This window comes from Citrus sinensis, chromosome 9 (assembly GCF_022201045.2).
Source record: "Citrus sinensis cultivar Valencia sweet orange chromosome 9, DVS_A1.0, whole genome shotgun sequence".
Lineage (NCBI taxonomy): Eukaryota > Viridiplantae > Streptophyta > Magnoliopsida > Sapindales > Rutaceae > Citrus > Citrus sinensis.
The window spans coordinates 6985630-7002006 of NC_068564.1; the positions used below are offsets into that span (position 1 = coordinate 6985630).

Genomic DNA, 16377 nt, shown 5'->3' on the forward strand with positions numbered 1-16377 from the left:
GATTTTGATTAATTCTAATATATTTATAACTATGAAACATCATTAGTATTATTTATAATTAAGAAAATCAATATGAAAATTAATTTTTAATGACGACCTCACTGAAACAAATGGACAAACTATTGTTGATCTGTGGTAATATTGTTGCTTGCTGCAACAACCAAGCAAAGAAGCGGGCAGTGGGTTGATGACACAGTGATCATACTGAGGCAATGAGTTCTCTCCATTAGAGGATATAATTAATAGGAGTATGCATGGATGTTCAAGTGCTGATCAGAATATATAATGAACAAATTTAGATTTCTGTGATGCTGAAAATGAAAATGGACCTCTCCTTCTGCAAGTTCAGTCGCGTGGTGCATGCCGCGTTGAATATTTGAACATAAATTCAATCTATTGTAATCCAAACAACTTTTCCATGAGAAAAATGATAACAATCAATTTCTTACTAAATTCAATCTATTGTAATTGTAGAAAGATTTTATCTATATAACTCTTAATTTGTTGTGCCATGTTGTGTGGAGTTACCACTATTTGAAGATATGTCCGTGCATTGGTATGCGACATGTCCCACTTCTCAATAAAATTTCAATAATAGTTCATCTAAATGTTTATTGTGGTAATAGCCTAGTTGAAAATTAATTGGCATGAATTCGAAAGCTCTAAAACTTGTTCATCTACCGACCGATAATCTTACCAAGCCTAAGCCTAAGCATAATAAGCTTATAAGCCAAACCAATGTTCATTAGAAAACGTAGAGTCCGAATGTAATTTTTAAAATTTAACTTTCAGATTCATATAATTGTGAAACAAGCTCAATTAATTGTCTTCCCAGATAGTTGAGCTATGGAGGGGGAGTTAAAACAGGAGCTGTTTGCTATGAGCAGGCCAACTCTTTGATAAAATGCGTCAATGAACAAATTCAGAGAAGATCAATGGACAAGATTGAGAGCCAAGCATCAAAGGTCAAGATTGATTGTAGAATAAAACAATAGTGCACAACATACCTTATCATCTTTGCATTCTAGCTACATCAATTCTTAGTCCTTACCAGCCGTAAATAATATACTTGATCTCTGTATGAATATGACATTGTGCTACCAATACAATTATTCTCTTTGCACTTTTTTTTTTTAACCCTTGGCTTCAGTTTCTGTAAATTAATCTCTTTCACAGTACTTCGGTACTTACGATTTTAACACGACAAACAAAAAAGCATAATTTTTTTAATTATTTCACTCTTATGGACCTGTCTATGTTACAGATTCGGTAACAAACATCTCCCGTCATCCCACCATCCGATTTTCTTTTGTTTAGTTTCTCACTCCACATCCAACCACATCCAACGGCTGATGCTGCAGTCTGTAGCTTACAGATTCTGTAACGTAGTTTTGTCCCACTCTTATATATGTCCCAGTTGTCATTCTAATTTCTTTTTGCTATTTGTGTGTGGAAACAGAAAACAGAGGACAGAAGGCGCCCTCGGGATGAAGGAAAGGAGTGTTTGAGTCTCCATGGGACTCGAATTTTGTGCTCCAAAAAAAAGTTGAGGACACGTACAGACCTACCAATAGGTGTCCAAAGCATTGGGGGCAATGAGATACTTTTCTTGAACTTGAAGTTTTGTTTAATAAATTAAATCATATTCTTTTAGTGTAGTTTGACTTCTTAGAGTGCAACCAAACCACTATTCTACCTAAACACCTGCAAAAAAAAGAAAAAGAGAAACCAACCATAATTACATGATTGATAGAATTTATAAGTTGGGTGTGACACGTAATTAAAGGGGGATTGTCGGTTATTTTCAACTGAAATTAATATATATCACTTATTCTTTTATTGTTTTTATAATATCTAAAAACTCTACTAGCACAAAAAAAGTTAAAGAAAAAGAAGAGAAAAAAGTCATTTGCTTGATACATTATTTTGAGAATAATATATATATATATATATATATATATATATATATATATATATATATAAGAAAAATATTCACAAAATAATAAAAAGTACAAGAAAAATATTTTAATATTAATTTTTAGCACACTAAAACGTATATTTCTTTTTTTTGGTATTTAATTTTTTAATTTTTAATTTCAACTCATATGATTTATTTAATTAATATTAATATGAATAAAAGTGTATTTCAAAATAAGGGTTATATGGTAAAGTTATGGTGCCAAGAGCTTATTAGGCATTATGAAAATAGTTGGGATAAGTGATATATATTAATTTTAATGGGAAAAAAACTACCAATCTCTCCATCTTCAAATGCCTTAGCCGGCTTTGAATTTGTGGCTGATCTTCCTACAACTCTTTGGCATGATCTTAGAAAAAGAAAAAAAAGTATAAAATTAATTTGAAACAAGACAGCTATGATATTTCTCTCAGGGAAAAAAATTAAAGGAAAATATATCATATTCTTACACTCATACATTGATTCAAATTAAGTGTATATTGATTCAAGTATCAATGCCAAGAAATGAGATTAACCTAAATTTGCTAACCTTTTACTCAATATGTCTCTTATTTTCAATAGTTCAGTTACAATATCTATTGGATCGATCCTTTTTTCTGGCATTTCCATCACGTACTCCATGGCTAAACTCAGATTGATAACACACATTGCTCCATCGCAGCAAAATCTTCTTCTTCCCTACTTAAAGAGTTTTGTCCACAACTTCCATCAATGAAGCAGGTAGCAAGTTGTTAACCCAAAGTTTTAAGCTCAATTCTGTAGTAAACATTTCATCTGTGGGTTTCTTCCTAGTAAATGTTTCTATTAACATAATTCCATAACTATAAACATCACTTCTTGTAGATACTCATCCTTCTATGCCATATTATATCAACCAAATTGATTTTATCATTAGATAAATAATCAATAACATTAGGATAGAAGGATCATGGAAAAATAATAATTTGGAAAGTCTGAATGAAAACCCAAAAAAAAAAAACAAAAATTGTTTCAGAGCAAACCTGGTGCCATATAACCAATTGTGACAAGTGTTTCTGTTTGTATCATTGATCGATCTCCAGTTAAGAGCCTTCCAATTCCAAAATCACTGAATGAGCAACCATATTTTTATCTAACAATACATTTTTGGGCTTTAAGTCGCAATGAATGACAGGAGTTGAATGACTGAAGTGGAGATATTCCAAAGCCGATGCAACATCTATCATTATGTTCAACTTGTCAAAAATATTTAACGAACAATTGGTAGAATGCAGGCAATCCTCCAAGCTCCTATTGGGCATATATTATAGAACTAATGCTTTGAAATCTTCGTTCGAACAACTACTGATTCTTTTGACATGATTTCGATGACGAATATTTTTCATCACTTCACATTCAGCCTCAAAACTCTTCAATGCCATTGCACAATTCTGGTGAAACACTTTTATTGCAACCTCAATTCCATCATGAAGTCTTCCTTTATAAACAGAACCAAAACTTCCTACGCCAATTAGATTTTCTTTACTAAATTTTTCTGTTGCACGAAAAAGATCTTGGTATGAAAATCTTCTTAGTGTTTCTTGTGATGCAAGATACCATCATTTAACAACCTAGTACTACTCTTTCCACCTCTTATCGATTTATATTTTAGAGCTAGAGGGACTGCGATTATTAGAGCAGTACTCAATGGCAAGACAATCACAAGTAGAAGCATCTTTTTCTTTGATTTTCGACGCGTCCGACGCTTGCATTTTGGGAATTGGAGATTTGGTAAACCACACAATTTCTCATTTCCCATGAATGACTTAGCTGTGAAATTTGCAAAAGGTCCTCCCCTAGGAATCTCTCCTTCTAGTTTGTTAAAAGACAAATTTAGCTCTTTGAGGTACAAGAGTTTTTAAAAAGATATCGGAATAAACTCAAAGATTTTGTTATTTGACAAATCTAAAATTTCCAAACCTGTCAAGTAACCAAATGATTCAGGAATTAGACCTTCCAATCCATTACATGCTAAGGAGATATTCTGTAAGTCTTTTAGATCTCCAATTGTACTTGGGATATCACCTGAAAAGTTATTTCGTGATAAATTTATTCCTATCACAACCCTTAAATTTCCTATGTCTAAAGAAAGAGGACCATCCAAAGAATTTGATGAAAGGTCAAAGAACAAGATGTCTTTTAGATTCCAAAAAGTTGAGGGCAAGACTGATGTAAGCCTATTGGACCCTAAGTCGGGAGACCTTAGAGAAGTGAGATTACCTAAACATGAAGGGATTGATCCAGAAAACTTATTACCAGCCAAACCTAATGTATTCAGTCTAGCTAAATGGCAAAGCTGGTCTGGGATTGATCCTGCTAACTTGTTAAATGGAAGATATAAACCCTGGAGTTTCTGCAACCGGCCGAATGTGACTGGAATTGATCCAGTCAACTTATTGCCTTCTAAATCTAAGAGCAACAAATTGCTTAAATTGCTGATTAGTTGAGGAATGCTGCCACCAATATTGCAATTTGAGATGTAAATGTTTTCCAAAGACATAGAAAGATTACCTATTGAAGTTGGAAGGACACCGTCAAGCGGATTGCCTGTTAAGCCTAAGAATCTTAATTTCTTGCAATTGTCAGAGAGGAAAGAAAGCTCAATTCTAGAGTTAATGATGTCAAGCGATTGTATGTTAAGTCGAGCCAGTCAAGGTTTCTTAGATTATTACCAATTGTGTTCGGAATAATGCCCGAAAAAGAGTTTGTTCCCATATCTAGATATACAAGTTTAGATGCGTTGGTGATGAAACTAGGAATGGTTCCAGAAAATCTGTTCAGCCCCAGGTTCAGTCTCTCAACGTTAGGAAGTGAAAGGTCTATTCCTAATGAAAAACTTCCCAAGAGAGAGTTATCTAATAGGTAAATTTTTTTCACTGTTGACATGTTGAAGATTGCAGCAGGTACAACACCTACTAGGTTGTTGAATCCAAGCACCAAATTCTCTAGATTTGGAAGATACCCAATTTCGTGAGGTATCTCGCCTGCAAAATTAACAGAGATGCAAAAAACTCTTTTACAAAATCTTATTTAGACAAAAGTATCTAAGAAAGTTCAAGAATGATTAATAAGAGCATTTACAAAGTATATATTATAAACATTTATACCGCGAAGTTTATTATTTCTGAGAGATATCTTTCGAAGTATAGTCAAGTTGCTGATTTCTTTCGGTATGGCTCCTGATAATTTTTTGAACCCCAAATTTAACAGTTGTAGCCGTTTGCACTTGGATAAAGCCAGTGGTATTTGACCGTGAAACATGTTTTTGGCCAAAAAAAGGACTTTTAAATAGTGAAGATAATTGCAAATATTTACTGGGAGTTCACCAGAGAGTTTGTCACTATCCAAACGAATATCTAATACTGAAGACAAGTTGAAGGTGACGGAGGACAAAGAACCAGAGAGCTGATTATCACTGAAATCAAGAAATTTCAGCTTATGCATGGTGAAAATGGAGGGGGGAATGTCGACGGAAAGCTTGTTATGACTAAGATTAAGTGTTGTCAGTGAAGAAAGGTTTCCAAGTTGAGGGGGGATGGTACCTTGTAGATTCAAGCTGGAAATATTCAAGGCTGTAACTCTATGGCTGTTGACATTACAAGTAATGCCTATCCAGTTACAAACAGAGGTATTTGAGGTCCAATTTTGAGCCAAAAGATTAGTTGGATCATAACTTATATGAGCTTTCAGGGCAAGAAGAGCTTGTTGGTCTGTGGTAATGTTGCTTGCTGCTGCTACTGCAACAACCAAGTAAAGAAGCAGGCAGTGGGTTAATGGCACTGCGATCATACGAAGACTGTGATTTCTCACCGTGAAAGGATAAAAGATTGCTGGTTGTTATTAGTTTGGTAATGTAAGGAGACTCGATTCCTGAGAATAAATAATGAGCCATCAGAAAGTACCGGTACTGTAATCCAAATTTACAATGAATCATGAAAACAACCTTCTGATAGTGACACATATTGAGATGTGGAAATGATATTAGAAGCCATTTTAATTATGTAATTTTTTCCATTGGAAAATAAAATTAGAATAAATAATTGTGGAACATTTTGGATTGTAGCACTTTTATCTCACGGGTGGCAGCCAGCAGCAATGTGAACAATGGAAAAAAGCAAAGTTCTTTGTTCGTTAAAAATTTCGATTTGAGATGACTCTTCAGAAACGTGGCCAACGGATACCAACAGCTTTAGACCAACAATTAATTAAATAAAGTCCCATTTTATTTATTTATTTTTTATATAGAGTCGCTATTTTGACCTGGTTAGCTGCCAGTTAACTTCTTCTTCTAATATACTAGAGTTTGGTTTATCTGAAGTTGGAGCAAAAATAATCATTAAATGCACTTAAAAACCATCAAAAGTAAATAAAATGTTGGTTGGTGAATGTGTTCGATAAAATGAACAAATTGTTTGATCAATTTGCTCAGAGAAGTAAAGGCCAGGCATTCGACATCACCAAGCAACAGGTCATCACATGACATTACTGGCATGTAATCTTCTGATATGGCAAATGTGAGAGATCACTCAGCCTGAACAGATCTAGAGGATAAGATCAGTATATAAGAAGACAAGCATGCAGCTGTATGGATGAAAGGACAACCTAACAAGCCGTTGGATTAATGAATTAATTAATAGACCTTTGGATAAGTTTGTATAGCATTATTAGTATAATGCATATCTTAGAGAACAAGAAACGATCTTGTATGAATGTAGTAAGCCACCTCTAGACCAGCAGCTATTCTTTTGTCAGTTTATAACAATCCATGTGGGTTTGACCTCGTTACTATTATTCTATTTCTAGATTCATGCGCTTGCAAGTATATTAAAATTTTGCACACCAGCCAACAAGTTGCTTAAATTGCTGATTACTTGAGGAATTCTGCCACTAATGCTGCAATTGGCGATGTGAAACCTTTCCTAAGACATAGAAAGATTACCTATTGAACCTGAAAGGATACGGTCAAGTGGATTTCCAGTAAGCCTAAGATTCTTAATTTTTTGCAACTTGCCAAAGAGGAAAGAAAGCTCAATTTTGAAGTTGAAGATGTCAAGTAGTTTATAAGCCAAGCCGAGCCACTTAAGGTTTCTTAAATTACCAGTTGTGTTTGGAATAATGGTGCCTTGTAGATTGAATTGAGAAATATCCAAGGCTGCAACTTCATGGCTATTGACATCGCAAGTGATGCTAATCCCCGTACAAACAGAGGTATTTGAGGTCCAATTTTGGGTCAAAAGATTAGTTGGAGCATAAGTTATGTGATCTTTTGGGGCAAGAAGAGCTTTTTGATCTGTGGTAATATTTTTGCTCGCTGCAGCAACCAAGCAAATCAGCATGCTGTGGGTTAATGACACAGTGATCTTACTGAGACAATGAGTTCTCTCCATTAGAGGATATAATTAATAAGAATATGTTGTTTCTTAGTGATTGGCAATACATGGAGATTCAAGAGTGCTGATCAAAATAAATAATGAACAAAATTAAGATTTCGATAATGCTGAAAATGAAAATAGACCCCTACTTTTGCATGTTCAATCGCGTGGTGCATGCCGTGTTGAATATTTGAACATAAAGTCCCTAAAATCCAAGCAACTTTTCCATGAGAAACACGTTCGATGGTGCATGCCTGTTGAAATTAGTTTTGAACATAAATTTCACTCTCCATGAGTAGACATCTTAATCAATTTTTTACTGAATCTATCGTAGAAAAATGGTAACAGTCTATCATGAAAAGCAATATGATTTCATAAAAGGTGATCCTTGTTACTTCAGAGTTTAGATACTGTATTTCTTGACAATTACATCAACACACCGAAGGTTTGGAGAAATGGTCACTAACATCCTCAAGTTTTTAGAAAGGGGTACAAAGTCCCCTTTATTACCATTACACTCTTTACCTCTATTATTCTCAAAAGAATTGATTTTAAAGTTTTTAATAAATACAAATGTTATATAAATATTGTGATCTATGCAGTAGACTAACAATATTAAAATATTTTAATAAATTTAGATATGTAAATTATTATATTTATTTAAATCTTTTATTTATTGTAGAGATTTTAAATAAATATTTGCGCTAAATACATTCTACAATTAAAAAAAAAATCTGACACACTAGTAATGTTAAAATTATTATCTTACATGATATTCAAAATAATTTAAATTTTAATGCATTTATTTTAATAATATGATTCTATTTATAATAAAATTTACTTTAATATAATAAAATATAATAGATTGTAAAATGTTAAAAATATTTTTTAAATATTGAAATTATTTTAAAATGTATATGTAATTACATTTATTTTAAAGTTTTATTTTTATTTATTATAAAACATTAGAGTCAATTTTTGGGAATAATAGAGGTACCGTATAAGAGTATTAAGATCAAAAAATGATTTTGATGTCTCTTTTTAAAAATTTAGGGATGTTGATGACTATTGCACTAAAATTTGGGATGTAAATGTCCTTTTATTTTATATTTGTTCGTAAAAAAAGTGTAGAATTAATAATAATTAAACCGTGTTGATTTGATAATGGGGTGGTCCAATTTAACAAAAACAAATAAAATTAATAATAATAACAAAAACAAATATAAGTTGAATTCAGTCACACGCGCACACATCCAAGCTAACATCAATAACAAAAACAAATATAAAAGAATTAAAAGACGAAGACTAGTTTCAAATGCCGTTGCAATTCTTTTGCCAAATCTTCTTCTCTCACCCATTTTCCTCTGAAAAATAAAAGAATTTTATATGCACCTCAGGCCTTTGTTCCACAGGATTTTAAAATGCGGACGTCATCAGAACTTAAAAGAAAATTGAAAGACAAAAAATAGTAAATCAAAATATTTGGTCTTTAAGCAGTGCTCTTGAATGTCCGCACTTGAGAATCGGTTATTAATTATGTACGCATAAATGTATAACAAGTCAAACCAATGTTCATTACAAAATGTAGAGTCCGAATATAATTTTTAAAATTTAACTTTCAGATTCATATACTTGTGAAACAAGCTCAATTAATTGTCTTCCCAGATAGTTGAGCTAGAGAGGGGGAGTTAAACCAGGCGGTGTCTGGCATAAGTAGCCCAGCTGTTTGATAAAAATGCATCAATGAACGAATACTTGGCAAGTCGGCGGGAAAACTTGTATATGAATTCTACAGCACGGAAGACACCAATAACAAGGAATGATACTGAAAGGTCTTGAAGTCTCCAAAATCAGAGAAGATCAATGGACAAGATTGAGAACCAAGCATCAAGGGTCAAGATTGATTGGAGAATAAAAACAATAGCGCACAACATACCTTATCGTATTTGTATTATAGCTACATCAATTCTTAGCCCTTACCGGCTGTAAATAGTATACTAGATCTCTGTATGAATTTGACATTGTGCTATCAATACAATTATGTCGCTTCACATAAGTGTTGTCCTTTATTCTCTTGGCTTTAGTTTCCGTAAATTAATCTCTTTCACTGGAACTTAGCGTGCTCTGAACATTTCACTCTTGTATATGTCCCGGTTGTCAGTGTTGAAAAGTCATGCATGTGGCAATTTTTCAAAGAGCTACCAAACATTTGAAGAAAAAATGGAAAGTTGGCAAATTTGTCAAATTTGCCAAATGGACACCATTGACTATTTGCTTAGGTTAGGTGGAATAGTAAAAGGGTTGGTTCAATAGTGCCATTATTTTCCCTATAAATAGATGGCACTTCTTCCATTCTTTGGTATCCTAAAATTGTTAAGCTTATAAGTTTCTAAGCTTTTGAGAGAAGTGAGAGAAGTTTATCTGGGGAATTTATCTTTCCTGCAGAGTGTGAGAGTACTGGGTATATTTGGGTTTTTGGGAAGTGAGATTCGTTACTCAAATATTTGTACTCTATTAATTGTTAAATAAACAATTTTTTTTTTACCTCCGTGGATGTAGGTTTAATTACCGAACCACGTAAATTCTAGTGTCATTTATTTTTCTGTAATTATTTGGCGTGCTTGATTCCGCATTCCGCGCACAACAGTCAGTCTGATAAATTCAGCGTGCTCGGGATGTGGGAAAGGAATGTTTGAGACTCCATGGGACTCGAATTTTGTGCTCCAAAAAAAAGTTGAGGACACGTACAAACCTACCAGTAGGTGTCCAAAGCATTAGGGGCAGTGAAATACTTTTCTTGAACTTGAAGTTTTGTTTAATAAATTAAATCATATTCTTTTAGTGTAGTTAGACCTCTTAGCCTGCAGCCAAAACACATGCAAAAAAAGAGAAAGTATAAAACAAATGTCATCAGTAGCATTTCATGGAAAAACTAAATCAACTCTGTCCACGGAAACAAGATGACTACAACAGTTTTCTCAAGGAAAAAAAATATATGAAAGGAAAAGATATAAGATTCCTACACTTATTACATGAATTCAGATTAACTATCAATGAAAGCAAACGAAATTAACTTAAATTTCCTATCCTTTTACTCAATGCGGCTTTTATCTTGAGTAATCCGGTAACAATATCTTTTGCATTAATCCTCTTTTCCGGTGATTCCATTGTACACTCCAGAGCCAAACTAAAGATAGACAACAGACATTGCTCCTTTCCTAAAGAATGTTTTTCCTCTCCACTTAGCAGAGTTTTGTCCACAACTTCCTCTAATGAAGTAGGAAGCAAGTCATTAACCCAACGCTTTAAGCTCAATTCTCCAACAAAAATTTCATCTGTGGGTTTTTTCTTGGTAAAAGTTTCCATCAACATAATCCCATAGCTGTAAACATCACTTTTTGTAGATACTTCTCCTTCTATGCCGTACTCTATGAATCAAATTAATTTCACAATTAGATAAATAATCAGTAACAATTTGATATGAGGATCGTAAAAATCAATGATTTAGAAAATTTAAAATGAACTAAAAAAAAAGTTGTTTGAAGCAAACCTGGTGCCATATAACCTATAGTGGCAAGGGTTTTTGTTCGCATCGTAGACTCATCCTCTCCACTTAAAAGCTTTGCTATGCCAAAATCACTCAAATGAGCAACCATATTTTCGTCCAACAATACATTACTAGGCTTTAAGTCACAATGAATAATAGCAGTTGAATGATCGAAGTGGAGATATTCTAAAGCTGATGCAACGTCAATCATTATGTTCAACCTCTGAAATATATTCAGCACATAATTGCTAGAATGCAGCCAATCCTCCAAGCTCCCGTTGGACATGTATTCTAGGACTAATGCTTTGAAGTTATCGTTCGAGCAACTGCTGATAACTTTGATAAGGTTTCGATGGCGAATATTTTTTAACACTTCACATTCAGCCTCAAAACTCTTCAATGCGCTTGCACATTGCTGGTGAACACTTTTATTGCAATCTTCATCCCATCTTCAAGTCTTGCTCCATAAACGAAACCAAAACCTCCTCTGCCAATTATGTTGTTTTCAGCAAAATTATCTATTGCTTGTAAAAGTTCTAAGTATGAAAATCTTCTTAGTGTTGCTTGTGATGACAAGATACTATCATTTGATAACTCTGTGCTTCTTTTTCTACATTCGATCAGCTTAGATTTGAGAGCTAGAGTGATTGCTATCGTTAGAGCAATCTTCAATGGCAAAACAATCACAATGAGAAGTATCTTTTTCCTTGATTTATGTTCTGTCCTAGGCTTGCTAAGTTTGCATGGTTGGACTTGAAGATTTGGTAAACCACACAATAACTCATTTCCCATAAATGACTCAGCTGTGAAGTTGGTAAAAATTCCTCCACTAGGAATCTCACCTTCAAGTTTATTGAAAGAGAGATTTAACTCTCGAAGGTAAATGAGTTTCTCTATGGATGTTGGAATAGACCCAGAGATTTTATTTTTTGACAAATTCAAAACCTCCAAACTTGTCAAGTCACCAAATGATTCAGGATTTGGGCCTTCCAATCTATTATATGCTAGGTCCATAAATTGAAGATCTTTCAGTCCTCCAATTGTGGCTGGCATATCACCCGATAAGTTATTTTCTGATAAATTTATTCCTAGAAGCACCTTCAAATTACCTATGTCGAAAGAAAGAGTACCAACCAAGAAATTTGATGAAAAGTCAAAGAACAAGATGTATTTTAGGCTCCAGAAAGTTGAGGGAATAACATAAGTAAACCTATTGGACCCTAAGTAGAGAGATCTTAGAGAAGTGAGATTACTTAGGCATGAAGGTATAGATCCTGAAAGCTTATTGCCAAATAAGTACAATTGATCCAGCCTTGCTAGATGGCAAAGCTCATCTGGGAATGAACCTACCAACTTATTGAATGCAAGATCTAAGCCTTGGAGTTTCTGTAGTCGGCCAAATGTAATTGGAATTGGTCCAGTCAATTTATTGAATTCTAATGCTAAGGTCAACAAGTTGCTTAAATTGCTAATTGCTTGAGGAATGTTGCCACTAATACTGCAATTGCCGATGAAAAGTGTTTCCAAAGACACAGAAAGATTACCTATTGAACTTGGAAGGAAGCCGTCAAGTGGATTGCCTGCTAAGTTTAAGAATCTTAATTTCTTGCAATTTGCCAAAGAGGAAAGAAAGCTCAATTTTGAGGTTGAAGATTTCAAGTAATTATTCTCCAAGCTGAGCCACTCAAGGTTTTTTAAATTACCAATTGTGTTTGGAATGAAGCCCGAAAATGTGTTCTCTCCCAACGCTAGAACGGTGAGCTTAGAAGCATTGGTGATGGAACTAGGAATGGTTCCAGAAAATCTATTCAGTGCCAAGCCAAAAAACTCGACAGTTGGAAGTGAAAGGTCTATTCTTGATGGAAGACTTCCGGAGAGAGAGTTATTTATGAGGTCAAATAATTTCAGTGTTGACATGTTGAAGATTGGAGCTGGTAACACACCAACTAGGTTGTTCATTCCAAGCAATAAATCCTCTAGATTTCGAAGATTAGCGATTTCGTGGGGTATCTCACCTGGCAAATTAACACAGATCCAAAAATATCTCCCTTACGAGATCTTGTCTAAAGTATTCAAGAAAATAACAAGTGAGAAATTAAAACATTTACATAGTATTATGAACATACCGTGGAGTTTGTTGTATTCGAGATATATGCCTTTGAGCATAGTCAAGTTGCCGATTTCTTTCGGTATTGCACCGGATAAATTATTGAACTGCAAATTTAATTGTTGCAGTTGTTTGCACTTTGATAAAGCAGAAGGAATTTTGCCATGAAACATGTTTTTCTTTAAGAAAAGGGCTTTCAAATAAGGAAGATAGTTGCAAATATTTTTCGGAAGCTCACCAGAAAATCTGTTATTGGTCAAAAGAATTTCTAATATTGAAGACATGCTGAAGACGAAGGAAGACACTGAACCAGAGAGCTGGTTATCAGTGAAGTCAAGAAATTTTAGCGAATGCATGGTGTAGATGGAGGATGGAACGTCTCCAGAAAGCTTGTTATGACTAAGATTAAGCGTTGTAAGTGAAGAGAGGTTTCCAAGTTGAGGAGGGATGGTGCCTTGTAGATTGAATTGAGAAATATCTAAGGCTGTGACTCTATGGCTATTGACATCACAAGTGATGCCAATCCAGGTACAAACAGAGGTATTCGAGGTCCAATTATGGGCAAAAAGGTTGGTTGGATCATAAGTTATATGATCTTTCAGGGCAAGAAGAGCTTGTTGGTCTGTGGTAATATTGTTGCTTGCGGCTGCTGCTGCTGCAACAACCAAGCAAAGAAGCAGGAAGTGGGTTAATGACACAGTGATCATACTGAGACTAAAGTTTCTCTCCATGAAAGATTGCTTTGTTTGTTACCGGTTAATTTGGTAATGCAAGGTGTTTCGATTGCTGAAGATATATATAATGCAAATGTCAATCTCGTGGTGTTTGTGATTGTGATTAAGCAAGACTGGAAGAGATGAACTGGCTGGTAGTATTCACATCACTCAGTGCCCGTCAATTAAGGTACTTATTTTTTTGTAATGGCGTCATCTCATCAAATCAAGAAGAAAATGATGCATTAGTTTTCTGTAGCCACAAACTTGCATTTTAGATAATTGATTCTACAGGAAAGTGAATAGTATAGAAATTGACATATTTATCTTGTATTTGTGTTTGCGTGAAATTAGGATTCTCTCTTGATATAATTTTTCTGACCAAATATACTTAAATGATTGATAGTTAACAAATTAAAATATAATAAATAAGTAAATATTGATTGTACACAAATAAAATTACATTTGTTTACCAATAAAGTGTTGGCTCCACTGGCAATGGAGTCCCCTTAAGTGGCTTGACTGGGTTTGCTCCCCAGTTCGAGTCGCAGGGAAGTCGCCTTTGTTGGGAGAACCTGTGCCTCCCGGTTCGAGCGGGGACTTCTAGTCTGGGTTGTGGTACGGGCTTAAAGGTGTTTCCCACAGTTGGGGCCCTCCCCAGGATACCTCGTGGATAAGACCAAAAAAAAAAAATTACATTTGTTTCAAAAAATTTCAAAACTCAAATATTATAAGATTATAAGAGAATCCTTTCCATGAGAATGAAATTTATATATATTTCCTTTTGTATCTTCAATTTTAAATTTGAAGGACCTAATGATATAAATTTGAGTAGCCAAATATTGATATTTTGGTATTTAATACTATATTAAGCATTAATTATTATTTTTTTTTAAAGGGAGGGTATATGCACCCATAAAAAATGCTGTGGCAGAAGTTTTTAGTTAATTTTTTAGTAAATCGGAAAAAATTTAATTTTTACTTGCTATAAAAATTTTATATTGCCAAAAAATAACCGCAATAATTCTTATGGACCGATTTTTCTTTGACACCCACTTCTGCAAGCACCCTTTCTCTTCAACTTCTCCTTTTTTTTTGCACATAAATTTGTTAAATGTTCTTTACTCTCTCTCCAATTATTTGATAATTAAGGTTATTTTCAACAACCAAAAAGTTAAATGAAGCAAAAAAATTGAATTAGTTTTTCAATGGAGATCATCAGCCATTGCCTTATTAAAATGATATCATTATGTCGAGTGGATTGTATGAGTATAATATACAAGTCAATTGTTATTATCTTCTTTCTTTGGCTTTTTTTGTGGCCACAAACTTGCATTTTAGATAATTGATTCTACAGGTAAGTGAAGCGTATAGAAATTAACATATTTGCGTGTGCGTGGGACCAAGATTTGTTAAGAAATTGATGGGTGAAGCAGACACGCAGTTAAAATAAAATTAGAAGAAAATAAAGAACAAGCACAAGAGAGGACACCAGAAATTACGTGGTTCGGCTTTTAGCCTACGTCCATGGGCGAAAACAGAAAGAAAATATTTCACTAGTGAAATAAGGATTATAAGTATTGTAATATTTTGGCTCACTACCCAAAACTCCAATACACCCAATCTCTCACACACTAATTACACAAGACTATTAAAACTCTTAATCTCTCACATAACTCTTTCTCTTTTACAAAATAGAGAAGAGAAACTTAAGAAAAATGGAATGAATAAAATGAGGAGGGAGGCTCTCTATTTATAGCCAAAATTGGCTATTAAAATAATAATTTAATTTTTTTCTTTTTCTTTCATTTGGTGTACCGACCACCATTTCCATTTTTTCTTTCTTCTTTGTCAAAGTTTTCTCTTTTTTTCTTTCCTTGGGCAGCACCTCCTTGGACTTCAATTTGGGTGGCCAATTTGAAAATTGATAATGGTTTGGCACCGCCCATGACTTTGACAAGATTCTCCCTTGATATGATATTTCTGAGTAAATATACTCACATGATTGATAGTTAATGAATAAAAATATAATAAATAAGTAAATATTGATTGTACAAAAATAAAGTACATTTGTTTTAAAAAATCTTTCAAAGCTCAAATATTTTAAGATTATAAGAGGATCCTTTCCTATGAGAATGAAATTTATATATATTTCATTTTGTGTCTTCAATTTTAAATTTTAAGGACCTAATGATATAAATTTGTGTAGTCAAATATTGATATTTTCGTATTTAATACTATATTAAGTATTAATTATTATATTTTTTTTAAAGGGAGGGTACATGCACCCATAAAAAATGCTATCGCCGAATTTTTTAATTAATTTTTTAGTAAATCGGAAAAAAATCAATTTTTATTTGCTGAAGAATTTTTATATTGCCAAAAAATTAATAACCACAATAATTCTTATAGACTGATTTATCTTTGCACCCACTTCTGCAAGCACCCTTTCTCTTCAATTTCTCCTTTATTTTTGGCACATAAATTTGTTAAATGTTCTTTACTCTTTCTCCAATTATTTGAAAATTAAGGCTATTTTCAACAACCAAAAAGTTAAATAAAACAAAAGAATTGAAGTAGTTTTTCAGTGGAGATCATCAAGCATTTATTAAAAATGAAATCATTATGTAGAGTGGATTGTA

The 16377-nt window shown here is 33.5% G+C and overlaps 2 protein-coding genes and 1 long non-coding RNA gene across 11 annotated transcripts in view; 1 reads left to right on the forward strand and 2 right to left on the reverse strand.

Annotated features, from left to right (window-relative positions):
* LOC102617533 (probable LRR receptor-like serine/threonine-protein kinase At3g47570) overlaps positions 1–16377 on the reverse strand; it is an 80894-nt gene that overhangs the window by 38294 nt on the left and 26223 nt on the right. The gene's annotated exons all lie outside the window — the stretch shown is intronic.
* LOC102616934 (probable LRR receptor-like serine/threonine-protein kinase At3g47570) overlaps positions 1–16377 on the reverse strand; it is a 76089-nt gene that overhangs the window by 37743 nt on the left and 21969 nt on the right. For 2 of the 9 annotated variants that reach the window (XM_052433887.1, XM_052433880.1), the window contains exon 3: positions 12126–12495. The exons of 3 other annotated variants lie outside the window; for them this stretch is intronic. In XM_052433887.1, the coding sequence (XP_052289847.1) occupies positions 12126–12495 (370 nt within the window). 4 more of the 9 variants (XM_052433882.1, XM_052433885.1, XM_052433883.1 and 1 more) reach the window with 4 other exon arrangements.
* LOC127899784 (uncharacterized) overlaps positions 1–16377 on the forward strand; it is a 51290-nt gene that overhangs the window by 8720 nt on the left and 26193 nt on the right. The window contains exon 2 of the long non-coding RNA XR_008051824.1: positions 13451–13571. This is a non-coding gene — a long non-coding RNA (uncharacterized LOC127899784). The remainder of the gene's footprint in view (positions 1–13450; positions 13572–16377) is intronic.